At 52.3% G+C, this 20,392-nt stretch overlaps 1 protein-coding gene across 4 annotated transcripts in view; it reads left to right on the forward strand.

The window, feature by feature from the left end:
* Positions 1-20,392, forward strand: part of PFKFB4 (6-phosphofructo-2-kinase/fructose-2,6-biphosphatase 4) — a 41,511-nt gene that overhangs the window by 3,315 nt on the left and 17,804 nt on the right. The window contains exons 1-8 of one of the 4 annotated variants that reach the window (XM_073010239.1): positions 1,100-1,175; positions 6,895-6,965; positions 7,591-7,707; positions 7,865-7,961; positions 15,371-15,437; positions 18,962-19,036; positions 19,420-19,476; positions 20,115-20,236. In XM_073010239.1, coding sequence (XP_072866340.1) covers positions 7,596-7,707; positions 7,865-7,961; positions 15,371-15,437; positions 18,962-19,036; positions 19,420-19,476; positions 20,115-20,236 — 530 coding nt within the window. In that variant the 5' untranslated portion in view covers positions 1,100-1,175; positions 6,895-6,965; positions 7,591-7,595. Of the gene's footprint in view, positions 1-543; positions 668-986; positions 1,176-6,894; positions 6,966-7,590; positions 7,708-7,864; positions 7,962-15,370; positions 15,438-18,961; positions 19,037-19,419; positions 19,477-20,114; positions 20,237-20,392 lie in introns of those variants that run through there. The other 3 variants (XM_073010238.1, XM_007984126.3, XM_007984129.3) reach the window with 3 other exon arrangements.

Consider the following 20,392-nt stretch of genomic DNA (forward strand, 5'->3'; position numbering starts at 1 on the left):
ACTAAATCCCACGCACGGCCGGGCGCGGTGGCTCACGCCTGTAATCCCAGTACTTTGGGAAGCTGAGGAGGGCGGATCACCAGAGGTCACGAGTTCAAGACCAGCCTGGCCAAAGTGGTGAAACCCCGTCTCTACTAAAAATACAAAAATTAGCAGGGCGTGGTGGTAGGCGCTTGTAACCCCAGCTACTTGGGAAGCTGAGGCGGGAGAATCCCTTGAACCCGGGAGGCGGAGTTTGCAGTGAGCCGAGATAGCGCCATTGCACTCCAGCCTGGGCAACAGGAGCGAAATTCCGTCTCAAAAAAAAAAAAAAAAAAGGTCCCACGCATTTGCTCCCAGCAGCCAAAGCAAAGAGAAAGAGGAACAATATTGAAATGTGTTTTGCGTCTCTCTATCCATGATATAAAGGAGCTTTTCCAGCGTGGTTGAGCGCACTCCTATGGACGGTGGAGAGTCCCGGGGCTCGGAGCAGTCAAGGGGGACCCCGACCCCGAGTAGAAGCGGAGTTGACGGCTGGCATAACGGGCCTAGTGGCCCGTGTCGACTCTGACCAACCTGGCCATGCGGATCACGTAGGCCTCGTCCCACTGCATGAAAACCCCTCCCTCCTGGGGGCCCCGGGCTCCCTGGCAAGGAGGGAGCAGAATTCACGCGTGCCGCTGCTCAGGTATGCAGCGCCGGGGCGGGGCCCGTAGGTGGGGCCTATGCAAATCAGCGCGGGCAGATTGGGAGCGCTGAGTTTGCGCATCCGGGGCGGGCCTACATAATCCGGGTCTTGAACTGGGGCGGGGCCAGCACGATCCGGAGTTGAGCATGCGCATTCTCGATCCTGGCCTGAAGAACTGGGCCCGCTTGTTCCAAAACGGGCGGGTACGTGAGTTGGGCATGCGTGGTCGGAGGCCGGGCCCTCTCAGCTGGGGTGGAGCCTACTCACTCTGGGGCGGGGCCTGCGGGAAGATAGACATGGGCTGTCGCGGCTTGAGGAGGGGCGTGGCCCAAGGGGCGGGACCTCGGGTGGCCCGAGGTGGCCCGGCTGCTGGGTTGGAAGCGGCGTAATCCGACTCATCCCGGCCCCGGGATGGCGTCCCCACGGGAATTGACCCAGAACCCCCTGAAGAAGATCTGGATGCCATACAGCAATGGGCGGCCCGCTCTGCACGCTTGCCAGCGCGGTGGTGAGGCGGGGTCCTCCGGGAGGGGATGGGAGGTGCACCGGGATGGGTGGGTAGGGCGGCCTGGGCGGGGGTCTCGCATGGAGAAGGGGCTGTAGACAGGTGGGGAACCGGGGACAGGTGAGGCTGCCGTGACTTGGGGAGGCTGCTGGGGACAGGTGAGGCGGTCGTGACAGTGGTGGGCCAGAGACAGGTGTGGCAGAGCAGGGGTCGGGGACAGGTATGTGGGGGCATATCGGCTTGGCGGTGACTAGGTCTGGCTACCATCACCTCGGGGAGGGCGCTGGCCCCCTCGCTTCCCTCCCCAATCCCCATCGCCCCCAGCCTGGGGAGGACCCTGTGGGCACCCCAGGCCCTTCCCTCTCTCCAGGCGAAGGAGTGTGGGCCGGATTGTTGGACTGGAACTGAGCTGTGTGGCCCTAGGTGAATTACTTGACCTCTCTGAGCCCAGAACTTTCAAAGGTGGGCTAGTTTTCCAACAGGAGGAAGGGTGCCTCTTGGCCTTAAAGCTGAGCTTGGGTAGGAACTTCAGCGCAGATGTGCTCAGGATAGAGACAGAAAAGTATGCCATGTGGGCCTGTGTCTGTGTCCCTGGACATGTAAGTATCCACCTGGGGTCATGGGTGTACAGTAAAACTGGAGGGTGAAATGGCTAGGAGAATGCTGAAATTCATGGAATTGTTCAGGGGCTCACCTCTCCTAGGGTCCCAGGTGTTTAAACCGCTTCCTTGAGTTTCTGCCTGTCCTTAAATGAGCTGGCAGTTTTGTTTTGTTTTTTTAAAGAGATGAGTCTCGCTCAGTGGCCCAAGCTGGAGCAAGTGCAGTGGCTCAATCATAGTTCACTGCAGTCACAACCTACTGGGCTCAAGCAGTCCTCCCACCTCAACCTCCCGATTAGCTGGGACTACAGGTGCGCCACCACACCCAACTTTTTTTTTTTTTTTTTTTTTTTTTTTGTAGAGACAGGGTCTTGCTATATTGTCTGGGCTGGTCTCCAACTCATAGCTTCAAGTGGATCCTCTGGCCTCTGCCTTGCAAAGCGTTGGGATTACAGGCATGGGTCCTGGGCTGCAACTTTTTTATTACCAGGAAAAGGAAAGATTTGTTTTAGGAGTAACTGAAACATTGTAATGAATTTGCAACTTGTCCAGGACCTCAGAGAACATCTAGTTTAACTCACAGTGAAATGGAGATCAGGAGATTGTGTGACATGCCTGGGTCTTCCTGTGATCCTGCCTCTGCTTATGTATGATAAGCAAGGGGAGAGTTCTTTGTGCTCATCCTGCTGCAGCAGCCTGGGGCCACGGCTTTGATCATGATATGAATCCTGGGGGAAGGGTGTGTGTATTTCTGGCCCCACTGTGGGTCCTGGTAGGGGAAGGCCATGTTTCTGACCAGACCAAGTCGTGGTAACTCATGGCTCTGATTGTGATGTAGGTCCTGGGGTCTGTGGCTGTCTACAATGCACATTCAGTCCTGACGGCTATGGCCAGCCCTCCTTTGAGACTTCTGGAGGCATGGAGGCCGAGCCAGTCTGTGTTATTAGTGTTATGTGGTCCTGACTTAGAGAGGTGGCTGCTATTACTACACAAAGGAAAGGAGTGAGGACCTGGCCTTTTTTTTTTTTTTTTTTTTTTTTTGAGATGGAGTTTCACTCTTGTTGCCCAGGTTGTAGTGCAGTGGTCCTGTCTCAGCTCACTGGCAACCTCTGCCTCCTGGGTTCAAGCAGTTCTCCTGCCTCAGCCTCCAAGTTGCTGGGATTACAGGCATGCGCCACCACGCCCGGCTAATTTTGTATTTTTAGTAGAGATGGAGTTTCACCATGTTGGCCAGGCTGGTCTTGAATTCCTTACCTCTAATGATCTGCCCCCCGCCCCGGCCCCCCAAAGTGTTGGGATTACAGGCACAAGCTGCCGTGCCCAGCCAAGCCTGTGAGCCTTTAAGGAGTAGGTCCTCAATAAGTGGAGGCAGAGTATTCTGTCATCACTACCATTCTTTGTTTGCTTCTCACTACGTCTGAGTCAGGGATTGATGTATCAGCTCCAAGCCAACCCCCTTTACAGGTGAGAGGAAGCTGAGGCCCAATGGGTAGGTCTCATAGCTCCTGAGGCAGGGCCTCTGTTTCTCCAAGCTCTAAGTGGGGGACTGAAATGTGGCTCTGGCCTGAGCTGAGGGGCTCATGCCATCACGGTGTCTCAGGGTGTTGGGGTAGACTGGGTTCTAGGTCCACACTTTTTCCTGGAGGAGGAAGTAGCACCTGAGAGGCCAAAGATGAGACCTGCAGGTTGTGTGGGGACTTGGGCCTCAGCCAAGGTCCCAGGGTTCACAGCAGGGAGTGGGTAAGCAGTGAATGAATGAAACCTACCCATGCAGCACCTCCAGCTCCCAATGCCTGCATTTGGGCAACATTTTACCCTTTGCAGGGTAGACTTGTAGGTTGAGTGACTGCAAGGACAGTCCGAACCCGGAGGGCGTGGGTGGGGCTGGAAGCGGATTTGGTCCCAGGGCTTTGTGGGGAGGAGGAACTAGGACCCACTGCTGGTCTGTACTTTGTACTGGGTTTTCTCTGGAGTCTAGTCCCCAGCTCCTCAGGGCACTAGGGGCTAGTGGACTGAGGGATGTACTGCACCTCCTCCACTCCCACAGACACACCCCCACTTGATAAAACCTAAAGCCACACCTGAGGGCTGGGAGGCTTTTACCTTTCCCATCATTGGCCTCTGAGCTCAGACCTGGAGAAACTCTGGGGGCAGGTGGGTCAAGAGCCAACTCAGGAAGGACTGCAGAAAGGACGGTGTTTGATGGCTTTTCTCAGCTGAAAGGTGGCAAGACTATTCCTGGGTAAGGACATGACTGGTGTGTGCACAGGGCAACAGGAGAGATGACTTTCTGTCCCCTCTGAACAGGGCCTCCATGGCACATTGCTTTATTTTAAAGAGCTCTTCCTTCCCTAGCCTGGCCTAAGGAGGTGAGAGCAGCTGCAGTTCAGGAGTCAATTCTGGCACCCCCTCCAGGGACTTGTGGCTGCTCCTTGGGTGGAAGTGCCGGAACATAAATACTGCCCCTTGCCAGGCATGTCTCAGGCCGCTTGGCTCCTAGAGCTCATGGGGCCTGCAGCATATTTACAGGAAAGGAACCCGTGAGGGAAGTTGGGCTGACATGTCTTCACATTTCCTTCTGCACATGCTCAATGTTATAAACAGTGTGTTCTTTTTGTTTGGAGACAGTCTCACTTTGTACTCCCAGGCTGGAGTGCAGTGGCACTATTTTGGCTCACTGTAACCTCTGCCTCCTGTGTTAAAGCAATTCTCCTGTCTCAGCCTCCTGAATAGCTGGGATTACTGGTGTGTACCACCACACCCGGCTAATTTTTGTATTTTTAGTAGAGACAGGGTTTTGCCATATTGGCCAGGCTGGTCTCGAACTCCTGACCTCAGGTGATCCACCCGCCTGGGCCTCCCAAAGTGCTGGGATTACAGGCATGGGCCATCACGCCCAGTTATAAACAGTGTGTTCTGCTGTCCTGTTTGCTCAGTGTCACGGTCCTGTGGGCTCACAGCCGCAGGTGCAGCTGCACACCCAGCCCGCTTAGTTCACGCGCTCTGTTTCAAGGGATGCAATGTGTTCCCTCCTTGTTGTGCCTCAGTTGGCAATTTCTCATGGCTGGAATTCCCCAGTGTTTTGCTATGGTAAGCGGAGCTGTTGTGATACACTTGAACTTTGGTTTTCTTTTGGGTCATTTCCTTGGGAGCTTATCTTGGGGAGCAGAGGAGATAGGTAATTTATTGCCTTGTTTTGCACCCAGGCCTGATTTGCTGCCCTGCCTGTGCACCTTGTGCTGCGCATGTGGGTGGGAGGGGGGAAGGGAAATGTCACCAAATGCCAAGGGAGGAGGCTAGAGCTGTCTCTGGGAAAATAGGAGATGTGGAGAGGGGGTGCAGATCCCCAGTCCTGAGGTTGTGGGAGCCCCTGAAGGAGCGGTCAGGGGGGTGGCCCCATCAGCGGGAGCAGGGTGGATGCAGGATTTCCTCCTGCTTAGCAGCTGTCACACTACCCTCGGTTGCTTGAGAGCCCGGCCACCTGGCCAGGAACTATGCAAACAATGCAGACCTCAGCTGTCCACCGGCCCTGAGGAGGCAAGGCCTTGCTTGACTTGTTTTCCTCTCACCTTAGCCAATGCTGAGATTTCTCTGCAAGTTTCTTCACTCTCACTCAGTCAGCCTGTTTCATGGGGTCTCCTCCTTCCTGCCCTTGAGGCTCACTGTTTGGGTCACCTTTAAACAAGGGGCATGCACAGGAGTGATGGAGCTCCCACTGGCCAGCAAGGCCCTTTGTTTCTCTGCAGGGCCTTCCTGGGGCCAGGCCACCGCCTCCACGCCCTGAGTCCCAAGGGCAGTCGGTGCTGAGGTATACCTATGGCTTTAGCTCAGTACCTGCCAGGATAGGACAGAGGGCACAGCTTCCCAGAAGTGCCCAGGCTCTTCCATGGGGATAGCACTAGGCTTCTCTGAGGGATGATTGCCCCGTTTTACAGCTGGGGACGCCGAGGCTCAGAGTTCCCAATGAGTGTCAGACTCGAGATGGCAACCCAGGCCTGACTCCTGAAACCCCGCAGAAGTGTTCCTGGGGCCTCTGTGCTCTGAGGGAGACAACTTGTTGGTGGGGACAGTCTGTCTAGGCAACCAGGTGAAGGCACTTGCAGAACCAAGTGGGCAGAAGAGGGGCAGTGACAGGTCCCCACATCTGTCCATCTGCCTGTCTGCTATGGTTTTACCTGACCCAGGTCCTAAGGATGAGGAAAAGGAAGCTTCCTGAGGCTTCTGACATGAGACCGCATTTGATGGCACTGGAAACTGAGCTGGGGGGCTGGGCTCATGCCTGTAATCCTAGCACTTTGGGAGGACAAGACGGGCAGATCACCTGAGGTCAGGAATTCAAGACCAGTCTGACCAACATAATGAAATCCTGTGTCTACTGAAAATACAAAAATTAGCCAGGTGTGCACCTGTAATCCCAGCTACTTTAGAGGCTGAGGCACAAGAATCGCTTGAACCCGGGAGGCAGAGGTTGCAGTGAGCTGGGCGCCACTGCAGTCCAGCACTCCAGCCTGGGCAAGGGCGACAGAGCGAGACTCTGTCTCAAAAAAAAAAAGAAGGCCGGGGGTGATGGCTCACACCTGTAATCCCAGCACTTTGGGAGGCCCAGGCGGGTGGATCACCTGAGGTCAGGAGTTTGAGATCAGCCTGACCAACATGGTAAAACCCTGTCTCTACTAAAAATGCAAAAATTAGCCAGGCATGGTGGTGGGTGCCTGTAATCCCAGCTACTTGGGAGGCTGAGGCAGGAGAATCTCTTGAACCTGGGAGGTGGAGATTGCAGTGAGCCAAGATCGCACCACTGCCCTCCAGCCTGGGAGACAGAGCGAGACTCCGTCCCAAAAAAAAAAAGAAAACTGAGCTGGGTGCCACGAGATGGAGCTGGCAGTTCTGCTGCCTTGGCATCTGTTCTAGCTAGCTGGGGATATAGGGGCTGCATTCAGACCCTTCATTCCTTTAGCCTGGCATCTTCTCTGGCTGGCACACTGACCTGTGGCACATGGATGGTGGTGGGTGGGCTATCAGAGGGACTGTTCTTGTGGGCATCAGTCTGGGTCTCTGGTCTCAACCCCTTGTCCTTATCCTGAGAGACTTCTAGATGCCTCCCTCCCTGATCCTGCCCACAGTTCCCGAGCACCAGCACTGTGCCAGGCCCCAGGACCCTGAAGGGCTCAGATACCACAGGGCTTCTTCTGCTGTAAGTGATCAGTCTAGAGAGAAGAGTGTCATTAGTGAGGTGACCAGGATTGAGGGTGAGGGTGTTCCTGGTGACCATGGAGATGCCTTGGGGAAAGGACTCGCTGAGGAAGTGACTTTTGAGCTGGGCTTTGTGTGATGAAAAGAAGTTCACCACGGGGAGGGCACGCAGTGGGGCTGTATGTTCTGGGAGCACTGAGTGATGGCTGGGGTGGAAGAGATGTAAAAATGTTAGGGTATGGATTCCTGGATGACAGAGGCAGGATGTTGATTACCCTGCTGGGTTTTGGTCCTGTCCTTCATGATGTGGGGACCCTCCTAGCTGTGTTTAGCCAGTGGCAAGGTCGGTTGACTTTATACCTGGTGCTGCACATCAGGATGAAAAGGGCTGGAGAGATCCCACTGTGTGTGTCAGAGCCCAGGCGGGCCTGGGGAAGGGGGACATGCCAATGGTGGCTTGAAACCGGCATCTGGGGCCACTCCAGGAACTGTGTGATGCTAGGAAGCCAAGAAGATACATCTGGTGCCATTCCCATGCCCTGAGGCTGAGAGAACATAAGCTGAGAGGAAGGGGTTTGCTGGGAGGGTCCCAACCCTCATCTGACACTGTGCTGCTTGCCTTTTAGTGTGCATGACCAACTGCCCAACGCTCATTGTCATGGTGGGCCTGCCCGCCAGGGGCAAGACCTACATCTCCAAGAAGCTCACTCGATACCTGAACTGGATTGGTGTGCCTACTCGGGGTGAGGCTTGGCCCCAGCTATCCGAGGGGAGCTTTGTGGGGCATGGCGAAGAGAAGAGAGAAGGCCTATCCTCTATTCTTTGGCCTGGGGGTGGATCAAGGTCAGGGTTGGTAGGGGTTGCTGTTGCTGTGAAAGCTGAGCCTCTCCTTTCCGCCAGAGTTCAATGTTGGCCAGTATCGCCGGAACATGGTCAAGACCTACAAATCTTTTGAATTTTTTCTCCCTGACAATGAAGAGGGCCTGAAAATCAGGAAGTAAGTATATGTGTTGGGTGTTGGGGGAGAGGTTGCTGGGGGACCCAGTGTGGAGATAGCTAACACATTACTGACTATTTACTGAGAAGCCCCTGGAGTGGAGCTGCTGGTGAATGACTGAGCTACTCCTGAGCCCTGGCCTTGCCCGGCCCTGACGGCTGTGTGACAGGGCCGTGTGACAAGGCTGGTCTCTGGATCTCTCAGGATGTGGTGGGGGTGGGAGGTGATGGGTTTGGGGATGAGAAGAGAGGGTGTGTTGTGTGGCCTCCTGGTGGCTGGGCCATTCCTGCCCTGGGGTTAAGGAGCCCTTGGGAACGACAGCCTGTGGGAGGGGAGGACAGAGCTTCAGGGAGGTGAGAGGGGCTCAGCCCACACAGGTCATAGGAGCTGCTGCCTGAAGGTCATCCTCGCTCACCCCAGCGCCCCCGTGGGGATGCCTGCTGCTGGGTAAGAGAACCTGAGTGAGTACAGGCATACAGGCCTTAGGGATGGAGCTGGGGGCGGGGGACTTCCTCCCTTGCCCCAGGATAAGCTCTCTCCTGTGTATTTGGAGCATGTTTGCCCTGTGCTTGCTATGTTCTTGGTGTGTGATTGCTGGTGTGATTGACTTTGCATTGACATCTCCTAGGTGCTGCTGGGTGAGTTGTTCACACTTCTGCTCTTATTCCTGAGATAGAAATGTGTATATGCTACCCCCACCCCGAACAACTTTCAGACTTGAACTGAGTCCTTTCCTCAAGGAACTGAGCACCAGCTGATGGTCTGAGCAGCCATGCTGTGCTTTTCTCGGGAGGTGTTAGCTGGGGGCTTGAGAAGCCCCTTATCAACTTAGGATGACAGAGACTTGCTCTTGGCCCAGCCATCAGGATAGGGCAGTGAGCAGAGGTTGACCCAGCTCTAGTGACTTCCCCAAATTAAGCCCAGCCCCAGGCCAGAGGCTACCAGACTGCCACTGGGGTCCACACTAGGCTACCTGTTCTTTCTCTGGCCACCAGGGGGCAGGAACTCCCTGCTGTGGGTCTTGGACCTTCAGACCAGAGACTGCCTTTGTTCTTGCATCGGTGTGGCCTGGCGAGGCTGTGGCACCAAGAAGGGAAGGGGAGCCTGACATTCAGGTTTCTGTGGCTAAATTGTGGATAAAAATCAAGGCTGGACCCTCTGGTTATATTGAGTCAGATAAAAAGTAGGGGACTAATGTCTGAACCTACCATGTGCTGGGTTCTTGATGCCTGTTGTCACCCCCCCTTTTACAGATGAGGAAACTGAGGCTCGGACAGGCCAGGAGTCTCACACAAAATAGCAAGTTTACGTCAGCACCCAGACTTGAATCTAAGCCCATCTACTGCTAAAAAGTGTCCATCATTCCAATATTCCTCAATAGGTAGGTCAAGGAACATATAAAATGCAAATTTTATTTTTTTTTTAATTATTACTATTTTTTTCGGCCGGGCGTGGTGGCTCAAGCCTGTAATCCCAGCACTTTGGGAGGCCGAGATGGGCGGATCACGAGGTCAGGAGATCGAGACCATCCTGGCTAACACGGTGAAACCCCGTTTCTACTAAAAAAATACAAAAAAACTAGCCGGGTGAGGTGGCGGGCGCCTGTAGTCCCAGCTACTCGGGAGGCTGAGGCAGGAGAATGGCGTGAACCTGGGAGGCGGAGCTTGCAGTGAGCTGAGATTGCGCCACTGCACTCCAGCCTGGGCGACAGAGCGAGACTCCCTCTCAAAAAAAAAAAAAAAAAATTATTATTATTTTTTTCATGATGGAGTCTCACTCTGTTGCCCAGGCTGGAGTGCAGTGGTGCAATCTCAGCTCACTGCAACCTCCTGGGCTCAAGCAATTCTCCTGCCTCAGCCTCCCAAGTAGCTGGTACTACAGGTACATGCCACCATGCCTGGCTAATTTTTTTGTATTTTTAATAGAGACGGAATTTCACCTTGTTGGTCAGGCTGGTCTTGAACTCCTGACCTCAAATGATCCTCGGCCTCCCAAAGTGCTGGGATTATAGGCGTGAGCCACCATGCCTGGCCTATTTTATTTTATTTTTTAATACCCCCACCAGATGCAAATTTTAAACAACCCAAGCTGTGGATTCTGATAGCCTAGCCTGTCTCATCTTCCCAGCAGCTTCTGTGGTGGGTGGTGCCTCACTTTTCCAGATGCTGAGACCAAGGCCAGAAAGTGAGGGGGGTGCCTTGGGTCACTCAGGGTTTGAATTTGAAGTCTATCCTGTCTGAATCCATAGTGTTTGTGGGGAGAGTCTGCCAGCCGTTCCACTCTGGCTGTCCCCCTAAGGTAGGGATATTTCGAATTAATTCAAATGAAGAGACCTAGACTCAAGAGAGGTTGGGAAGCTAGTCCAGTGTCACCCTGCGACAGAAGCTGGGGACAGGCTCATTGCTGCCTTTCTGCAGGCACACCCTGTGGCTGCCCTAGAAACCCTCTCTCCTGTATCCGAATCCTGGCTCTGGCTGGGCCACAGGGCCATTTCCTATTAATCAGCCCAAAATTTCCCAATTAGCAAAATAAAAGAACCGGAGTTTTTAAAGGGGAAAACCTGGGAAGAGACAGCTGTGTTTCCCAGAGGCCCAGTTACTCACACAATGTTGAAGTCCTTCTCTGACACTGGACACAGCAGAAGATCTAGAAAAGTGCATGCAAGGCTGGGTGCAGTGATTCACGCCTGTAATCCTAGCACTTTGGGAGGCTGAGGTGGGTGGATCACTTGAGACCAGGAGTTTGAGACCAGCCTGACCAACATGGCAAAACCCCGTCTCTACTAAAATCACAAAAATTAGCCACATGTGGTGGTGCACACCTGTAATCCCAGCTACATCAGGAGGCTGAGGCATGAGAATTGCTTGAATCTGAGAGGTGGAGGTTGCAATGAGCCAAGATCACGTCTCTGTGCTCCAGCCTGGGTGATTGATAGAGCAAGACTGTGTCTCAAAAAAAAAATGTATGCAAGGGCATGAGTACACATATTCTAAACAGGCACACACATACTCCTGCACACAGTCGTATACCACACACAAGCCCCCATGCACACACACACGTGGGCATGTGCACACATGTGTATGCCTCATAGGCACACATCTGGACATGCATATACCATATGTACAGGGTATATACACATGCACACCCCCTGTGTACACAGTCACATTATACATGAGGGTATATGTACATGTGTGGGCACCTACACATATAAATACTTGGGCTCACGTGAGCCACACATGATTCAAGGGCCATTACACACATGCAGGCGCACATGTTCTCACCCTGTATATACATACACACCTGAGCAGGCTCATACATGATGTGTTGGCATTCCCCAAGACTGCCCTCAGGTTCAGTGATTTGCTAGGGTGACTCCCAGGACTAGGCATATAGCTGGACTCATAGCTAAGACTTAGTATGGCAAAATGACACAAAGCAAAATCAGAAAGAGAAAAGGGGCCTGGGGTGAAGTCCAGAGGAAACCATCAAGATTCTGTCCCCATGGAGTCACACAGGATGCACTTAATTCCTCCTGCATTGAACTGTGACAACACGTGTTAAATGTTGTCTGCCAGGGAATTTCATCAGAGACTCAATGACCAAGGTTTTTATTGGGGGCTGGTCACATAAGCACCCTGTGCCTAGCATGTACCAAAATTCCAGACTCCAGAAGGAAAGCAGGTATTCAACATAAACCATGTTGTTTGTATAAACAGTCTATGCACAGTGAGCTCCTCTTATAATTCAGGGAAAGGTTTTGTTTTTTTTTTTTTGAGACGTAGTGTCGCTCTGTCGCCCCAGCTGGAGTGCAGTGGCACGATCTCGGCTCACTGCAAGCTCCGCCTCCCAGGTTCACGCCATTCTCCTGCCTCAGCCTCCCAAGTAGCTGGGACTACAGGCGCCCGCCACCTCGCCCAGCTAATTTTGTTTTGTATTTTTAGTAGAGATGGGGTTTCACAGTGTTAGCCAGGATGGCCTCGATCTCCTGACCTCGTGATCCACCTGCCTCGGCCTCCCAAAGTGCTGGGATTACAGGCATGAGCCACTGCGCCCGGCCAATTCAGGGAAAGTTTTATATCACTAGAGGGAACCATTTACCATCAATTTCCCCGATCCTGGCCAATGACCAACCTCACAAGCAGGCCTTTTGAAGGGGACCATTCTCACACCTGCTGTGTTAACTCTTCTACACACATGCAGTCACCCACTACACATGAAGGTGGTGCACACACATGCATACCTCAGAGGCATGTGTGTGGGCACATACACACTTGTGCTCACCTGTATGCACATGTGGATCTGTGCACACGTACACACCAAGCATGATCACATTTCTGCTCAGTCACATAGCACATGAAGAGACGTATACACACACCACGTGTACACACATGGGCACCCCCACATGCATACTCTGTATATGCTTGGACACACACACACAAACTTATACACATGGGTGCATGCACACACATCCTATGTGCACACATGCGGGCACACTCATTCACACCTGTGCCCATTTAGTCACACACTGCACACAGGGATTGTGCACGCTCATGTGTGTATGCATCTGTGCTCACATATGGGCCCAGGGAATGCTCACACAGGTACACTCACAGATTTACATGTACATATTTGGGCACAACACACTCATACATATCCACCCACACATGTGGATTCATGCACATATGCATCTCTTCACCCTATTCGCACTTTGTCACACACACACACATACACACACGCACACACAGGCTCCCAGGCTCTTCCCTCAGCATCTCCACCGGGGCCCTGAGGTGTCTTCTGCATGGTGGTGTAATGGCCAGAGCAGCCCACAAAAGAGATCTTAGCCCAGAACATGGGGCTTTAAGTGCAGGTGGTGAGAAATGTCCCCACAAATGCCAGTTACCTGGACTCTCAGAATTCAGATGTTTTTGGCATAAGGAAGAAAGCACCTTGAGGCTCTAACTGAAAGAACCGTTGGGGCAAAGAAATGGTTACAAGGGCTGGACATAGTAGCTCACGTGTGTAATCCCAATATTTTGGAAGGCTGTGGTGGGAGGATCACTGGAAGCCAGGAGTTAAAGACCAGCCTGGGGAGCATAGTGAGACCCCATCTCTTAAAAAAAAAAAAAAAAAAAGAAAAAAAAAGAAAAAAAAAGAAAGAAAAGAAAGGTCACAAGGAGCCATAAGAGGAGAGCTTCTTTCAGTGCCCTGGACTCAGCTCTACCACTGATTTCTCTGTGGTTTCCAGATCAGCTTCTGCCTCTGTATTTCAGGCATATCGTCCTGATGAGAGCTCTTTGACTTTGACACGCTGGGAGTTTAAACACAAAATCCAAAGATCAACAAAGTCAGGAGGGCTGGGCACTGTGGCTCATGCTTGTAATGCCAGGACTTGGGAGGCTGAGGAGGGTGGATCACTTGAGGTCAGGAGTTTAAGACCCACATGGCGAACATGGTGAAATCCCATCTCTACTAAAAATACAAAAAATTAGCTGGGTGTGGTGGCACATGCCTGTAATCCCAGCTACTTGGGAGGCTGAGGCAGGATAATTGCTTGAACCCAGGAGGTGGAGGTTGTAGTGACCTGAGATCATGCCGCTGCACTCCAGTCTGGGCAACAAAGTGAGACTGTCTCAAAAAACAAAAATCAAAACCAAAAAACACAAGGCTAGGAGATCTAGCTTTACCCTTACATAGAAGAAGGAAAGAAAATAGATCAAAAGGTAATTTAGCTGTCTCCAGACCTCATAGGAGAAATTGATAAGATAAGAACAGGCCGGGCGCGGTGGCTCACGCCTGTAATCCCAGGGCTTTGGGAGGCTGAGGATCACGAGGTCAGGAGATCAAGACCATCCTGGCTAACACAGTGAAACCCCGTCTCTACTAAAAATACAAAAAACTAGCCGGGCGTGGTGGCGGGCGCTTGTAGTCCTAGCTACTCGGGAGGCTGAGGCAGGAGAATGGTGTGAACCCGGGAGGTGGAGCTTGCAGTGAGCCGAGATCGCGCCACTGCACTCCAGACTGGGAGAGAGAGTGAGACTCCGTCTCAAAAAGAAAAGATGAGAACAATCCTGGCTGGGCGCAGTGGCTCGCGCCTGTAATCCCAGCACTTTGGGAGACCAAAGTGGGCAGATCAGTTGAAGTCAGGAGTTTGAGACCAGCCTGGCTAACATGATGAAACCCTATCTCTACTGAAAATACAACAATTAGCCAGATGTGGTGGCAAGCACCCATAATCCCTGGTACTTGGATGGCTGAGGCACAAGAATTGCTTGAACCTGAGAGGCGGAGGTTACAGTGAGCTGAGATTGTACCACTGCACTCCAACCTGGGCAACAGAGAGTAATACTCTGTCTAAAAAAAAAAAAAATCCTTATGTGTCAATCCATTTTGCAGCAATAAATGAAAAAGCTGAGAACTTATAAAGATTGTATAAGCCTGGGCAACATAGCAAGACCCCATCTCTAAAATAAATTTAAAGATTAGCCAGGTGTGGTGGCATACCCCTGTAGTTTCAGCTACTCTGGAGGCTGAGGCAGGAAGACTGCTTGAGCCCAGGAGTTTGGGTTGCAGTGAGACATGATCCCACTGCTGCACTCCAGCCTAGGTGGCAGGGCGAGACCTTATCTCAAAAAAAAAAAAAGATCTGAAACCTGTATAGTCAGTGTTCAGTCATAGGTGGGGGATTCCCATTCTGGAGGGTATGCATATGATAGAAGCAGAGATGCAGAACCCTCCCCCAGAAGGGGTGGTTTGAGGAATTCTCTTTCAGGAAAGAAAGTTGAGCATTAAGCCTAACACTGCCTGAGGGCCAGCACTAGCGTTCCTCCCATCCCCACCACCAACTCCTGACATGCACACAAGAAAACGGCTGCTTTTAAAAATGCTTATTTTGAAATACAAAAATTAGCTGGGTGTGGTGGTGCATGCCTGTAATCCCAGCCACTCAGTAGACTGAGGCACGAAAAGTGCTTGAAACTGGGCAGAAGTTGCACTGAGCCAAGATCGCGCCACTGCCCTCCAGCCTGGGTGACAGAGCGAGACTCAGTCTCAAAAAAAAAAGGAGGCCTATTTTGATAATCAGGGAAAATATATGACAATTAGAAATCATGAATATGGCACAATGACAACATGGATTTGCACACAATGAGAAGATGAGGGAAAATACAGAAACGTAGTGCTTAAAAAATGTTGCTAATGGCCAAGAATATATAGCCTTCCACCTCACAGGAGCAGAGTTAGCCAAACACTGAACATTATGCGGCGGAAAGACAAGAGAAATTTTGAAAAGAGAGCAAGAGATCTTGGGACTGTTCCTTCTCCTGTCATGTCTCCTCCTGTCGTGTGTCCCTGGCCACCCTCTTGCAGCCAGGGTCAGGTGCTGGGCTGACCCTGTGTTTTCTCTCCTGAAGGCAGTGTGCCCTGGCAGCTCTCCGTGACGTCCGGCGATTCCTTAGTGAGGAGGGGGGACATGTGGCGGTGAGTGTGACACCCTGGTGACAGCTGGGAGTGACACATGGGAGCCCACCCACATCTGTGCCTTTGCTTATCAGGCATCTAGAGGGGAAGGCAGGGTGTGTGTGCCCCAGATGCCCTGGGTGCCAGCCCTTGGGAGGAAGTCTACAACAGCTATGCAGGAGGAAGCGAGAGACTGGATGTGGGCCAGGAGTTTCCCTCTGGGCATGTGGTGGCCGCACTTAACCCTGCAGGACTTCCCTCTGGATCCTTGTATTGTTGGCCACCCCAGAAGTTACAGGTATCAGGTTGCCTAAGTCTTTAGTAAATGTGATTTCTCCTGGTGTGGAGAGAGTCCTGCCCAGCATTACTGGTTGTTGCAGGAACCCACCAAATCCTGGGTTAAGGGGATTCCACCTGTGTGTTGGCTCCCCTAGTCAGATGGAAGGGCGGAACAGGGTTGAGCTGGGGTGTCTGTGGGAAAGGGCTCTACCCCACCCTTATATAGTCAAACACAGGGGCTGTTCTTTCCCTTCCTTTTTCTTCTTGGAGTCATGCCTTCCGGAGTTCTCTGTCCCCAGCTACAATCTGTGCTTGTAGCACAGCCATTGCCCTTCTCTCTCCTGGGTTGAATGTTCTGCCTATGGATCCCACATCATCTTCTCCTAGACTTACTGATTTGTTTCGTTGAAGCACATTCACCAGTAACTTCCTGAGAAAGGTGCTTGGGGAGGTAAACTCTGTGAGACCTTGCATGTCTGAAGTGTCTTTTTTTAATCCTCACATTTGATGGTTGGGTATAGAATTCTAGGTGGAAAGTGCTTTTCCCTAAGAACTTCTACAACATCACTCTGATGTCTTACGGCTTCTAGTGTGGCTGTGGAGAAGTCTCACGTCATTCTGATTTGCTGATCTTCCTAAAAGCTTCATCTCTGAGAGGGAGCTGAGAATTCCTCATGCCCCTTCCTCTTGGGAGGCCTTTAGGGTCTTCAAGGTGATGTGGTTTGTGGTGGGTCTTCTCTCCTCCACCATACATGGCCCTAGGGGGCCCCTTTTCATCATAACACTCTTGTTGTCCAGGTTATAGAAATTGTCATGTATTATTTCTGTGACAAATCACTTCTGCCTCTTTCTGGCAACTCACTCCATCCCTACTCTCATTTTCTGAGCTGCTTTTTCTACAACTGGTGGCTGCATGCTAGCTTGATTCTTTTTTTTTTTTTTTTTTTTTTGAGATGGAGTCTCGCTCTGTCGCCCAGGCTGGGGTGCAGTGGCCGGATCTCAGCTCACTGCAAGCTCCGCCTCCCGGGTTTACGCCATTCTCCTGCCTCAGCCTCTGAGTAGCTGGGACTACAGGCATGTGCCACCATGCTTGGCTAATTCTTGTATTTTTCATAGAGACAGGGTTTCACCTTGTTGCCAGGCTGGTCTCAAGTTCCTGGTCTCAAGCAATTTGCCTGCCCCAGCCTCTGAAAGTGCTGGGATTATAGGCATGAGCCACTGCACCTGGCCCAAATTCCTTTTTTTTTGTTTGTTTGTTTGATTTACTTTCTGTTTTTCTCGTTAAAGGTTTTGCTGGAGTGTCCAGTGAGCCCTGGCTGGATGCCCTTTTTAAAAAAATGATGCTGGGCTGACATGGTAGCTCGTGCCTGTAATCGCAGCACTTTGGGAGGCCAAGGCAGGAGGATTGCTTGAGCCCAAGAGTTTGAGACCAGCCTGGGCAACATAGCGAGACTCTGTGTCTACAGAACATTTTTTAAATTAGCCAGCTGTGGGCCAGGCACGGAGGCTCACGCCTGTAATCCCAGCACTTTGGGAGGCCGAGGCAGGCAGATCATGAGGTCAGAAGATCGAGACTATCCTGGCTAACACAGTGAAACTTCGTCTCTACTAAAAAAATACAAAAAATTATCCAGGCATGGTGGTGGGTGCCTGTAGTCCCAGCTACTCAGTAGGCTGAGGCAGGAGAATGGCGTGAACCTGGGAGGCGGAGCTTGCAGTGAGCTGAAATCATGCCACTGCACTTCAGCCTGGGTAACAGAGCAAGACTCCATCTCAAAAAAAAAAAAAATTAGCCAGGTATGGCTGGGCGCAGTGGCTCACCCCTGTAATCCCAGCACTTTGGGAGACCAGGGTGGGCAGATCATGAGGTCAGGAGTTCCAGACCAGCCTGGCCAACATGGTGAAACATCATCTCTACTAAAAATACAAAAATTAGCCAGGTGTGGTAGCACATGCCTGTAGTCCCAGCTACTCAGGAGGCTGAGGCAGGAGAATTGCTTGAACCAGGGAGGTGGAGCAATTCTCCACCTCCACCTCCAAATTCTTGCAGTAAGCCGAGATCACGCCACTGCACTCCAGCCTGGGCGACAGAGCAAGACTCTGTCTCAAAAAAAAAAAAAAAAAAAAATAGCCAGGTATGGTGGTACATGCCTGTAATCCCAGCTACTTGGGAAGCTGAGGTGAAAGAATCACCTAAGCCCAGGAGGTTGAGGCTGCAGTGAGCTATGATTGCTCCACTATATTCCAGCCTGGGCGACAAAGGGAGACCCTGTCTCAAAAAAAATTTTTTTTAAACAAAAACAAAAAAATGATGCTGTAACCCAGGTGTGGTGGTGCACAATTGTAGTTCCAGCTACTCAGGAGGCTAAGTTTAGGGAATCTCTTGAGCCCAGAGGCTTGAGGCTGCAGTGCATATGACCTTGCCTGTGAATAGCCATTGCACTCCAGCCCAGGCAACACAACGAGACTCCATCTCTGAAAATAAAACAAAAACTTAAAAAATAAAAAAATGATGCTGTTAAAAAAATGGCTTAGACATGCTGGTGGGTGGGCCGCATCAAAGGATGCTTCTCAAAGAGCTCCAGATGGGTCGGTGCCCAGCTGGATGGGGTTGGGAAGGGGGCCTGGGCCTCCAGCTCTTCTTTATCAGCCAGCCGGTCTTCCCATTTCCTCCCCACCTTTGTCCCTTTTCCTAGCAATGCCAGCACACCCTCCTGAGTTCTCTGGTCCTGCGCAGGTGGTGTGAACTGGTTGGCGAGCACCTGTGTTTGGTTTCTTCCATGACTTTGAGTCCGTCACCATGGATCTATCTGACAGAATGTTGTAGATGCCTCCATCTCCTGTCCTCTCTTTTTCTCTTTATCTTTCCGTTCCCATTTTACTGGGGTGTCAAGATGGAGTAGAAATAAAAGTAGGTTCAGTTCACCAGGTTTAACTGGTTTCACTGAAATTCCTGTTGGTCAAACACAAACTGAGTGCCCATTGTGTGCAGAGCAGCACTGAGTAGGTTCTTCTGTGCTAAGGGTCTGCTCCCCTGCTGGGAGCATAGGCATCCTCTCCTTCCAACTTCCTTGGGTCATTCTCTCCAAGGAAGGGGAGGGCCAGCCCAGCCCTTGCAAGTCTGAAGGAGACCGGCCAGGCAGGTGGCCCTGGCAGCAGCTGGTCCTTGTAAGAAATCCAGTCCCCAGAGAGCCTGTGCTGCGGCCCTCAGGTGACTCCTACCTTCCCCAGGGCCAGAGGCTGAGTTAACCCTGGTTTGGTCCTAGGTTTTTGATGCCACAAACACCACCCGAGAACGGAGAGCAACCATCTTTAATTTTGGAGAACAGAATGGCTACAAGGTGAGGCCTCCTTGGCTCCCCTCCTTGGTGGAACTGTGGCATGCCCCCTGCCCTCCAGGGCTCCTTTCACCGCCTGCTGATGCATAAGGGGCATGGGGCTGGCATGGCTCCTGAGTGTAATTTGGGATGAGAAGGGGTGTCTCCACCTGGGGTTTGCTTTCCAGAGGGAAGGGGGTTTTGGTGGGAGAGTCTAGGATGGGGCAGCACCTGATTTAGCTCCGGACTCCTTGACCCTGCCTCCAGCCCCCTGAAGCAGGGTTTCAGGGCCTGGCTGCTGGTCAGCATGGGCCTCGGGGGATGGAGAGCTCCGAGCAAGGCAGGAGGCCCTGAACATGTCCGTGTTCCTCCCTCCCACCATCCTGGCGCTTCTGGTCCTGCCGCAGACCTTTTTTGTCGAGTCCATCTGTGTGGATCCCGAGGTCATAGCTGCCAACATCGTGGTGAGTGGTGCATCTGACCTTGTCAGAAGGTCATGTGTGACAGGGACATCCCTTTTCAGGTTTTGGCTAATCTTCATTTGATCTTGAACCTTGCGCGGGGTAGGGAGGCAGTGTAACATCAAATGCTGGGTCAGGTGAGCCTTGCCCTCTGTGGACCACTGTGTGGAAGGCTGGGTGGCTGGTGGACATTCACTCACCCCTCCTCCCCATCGTAACCACCTGGACACTAGGAGAGCACCTTCAGCAGGAGTGGGAGGGTGGGTGAGGGGCATGTTTTATATTTCAGAGAAAGAAAGACTCATTCTTCCCTTTTCCTCCCCCAGTTTATCTCAGGAATGGCCATCTGGGTCTGGGGAAATGAGAGTTCAGGGTGGGGAAAGGCCTCTAGGCCTGCCCCGTACCCACAAGGATGAGGGACTTCAATCCCTGGACCCTTAGTGATACCCTCTCTGCACTCGTGTGAGAACTCAGACCAGGGAGCTGCTGGACCAGCCCCCAACCTCAGCTTCCAGCCTCAGGCCCCCGCCCTGGTCTCTGTCCCGACCTCCTCCAGCCCCCTGCCCCGCAGTCTCCTTGGTCTCTGGCCCCGCCTGGCTTCTGACCCTGATATGTCCTTGCTCTGTGCCTGGCTCCGGCAGCAAGTGAAACTGGGCAGCCCTGACTATGTTAACCGCGACAGTGATGAGGCCACCGAGGACTTCATGAGGCGCATTGAATGCTATGAGAACTCCTACGAGTCGCTAGATGAGGACCTGGATAGGTGAGTCAGGGCAGCGCCGGGCCCTGCAGCTGCGATGGCGGGCAGCAGGGGTCATACTTGGTTGCCTCCTGTGGCTCCCCATGGTGGTGGCTGGGGGACCAAAAAGCAGAGATGGTCTGATTTTCTTTTTTTTTTTTTTTTTTTTTTGAGGCGGAG

The sequence above is a fragment of the Chlorocebus sabaeus genome, chromosome 22 (assembly GCF_047675955.1).
Source record: "Chlorocebus sabaeus isolate Y175 chromosome 22, mChlSab1.0.hap1, whole genome shotgun sequence".
In the NCBI taxonomy this organism is placed as follows: domain Eukaryota; kingdom Metazoa; phylum Chordata; class Mammalia; order Primates; family Cercopithecidae; genus Chlorocebus; species Chlorocebus sabaeus.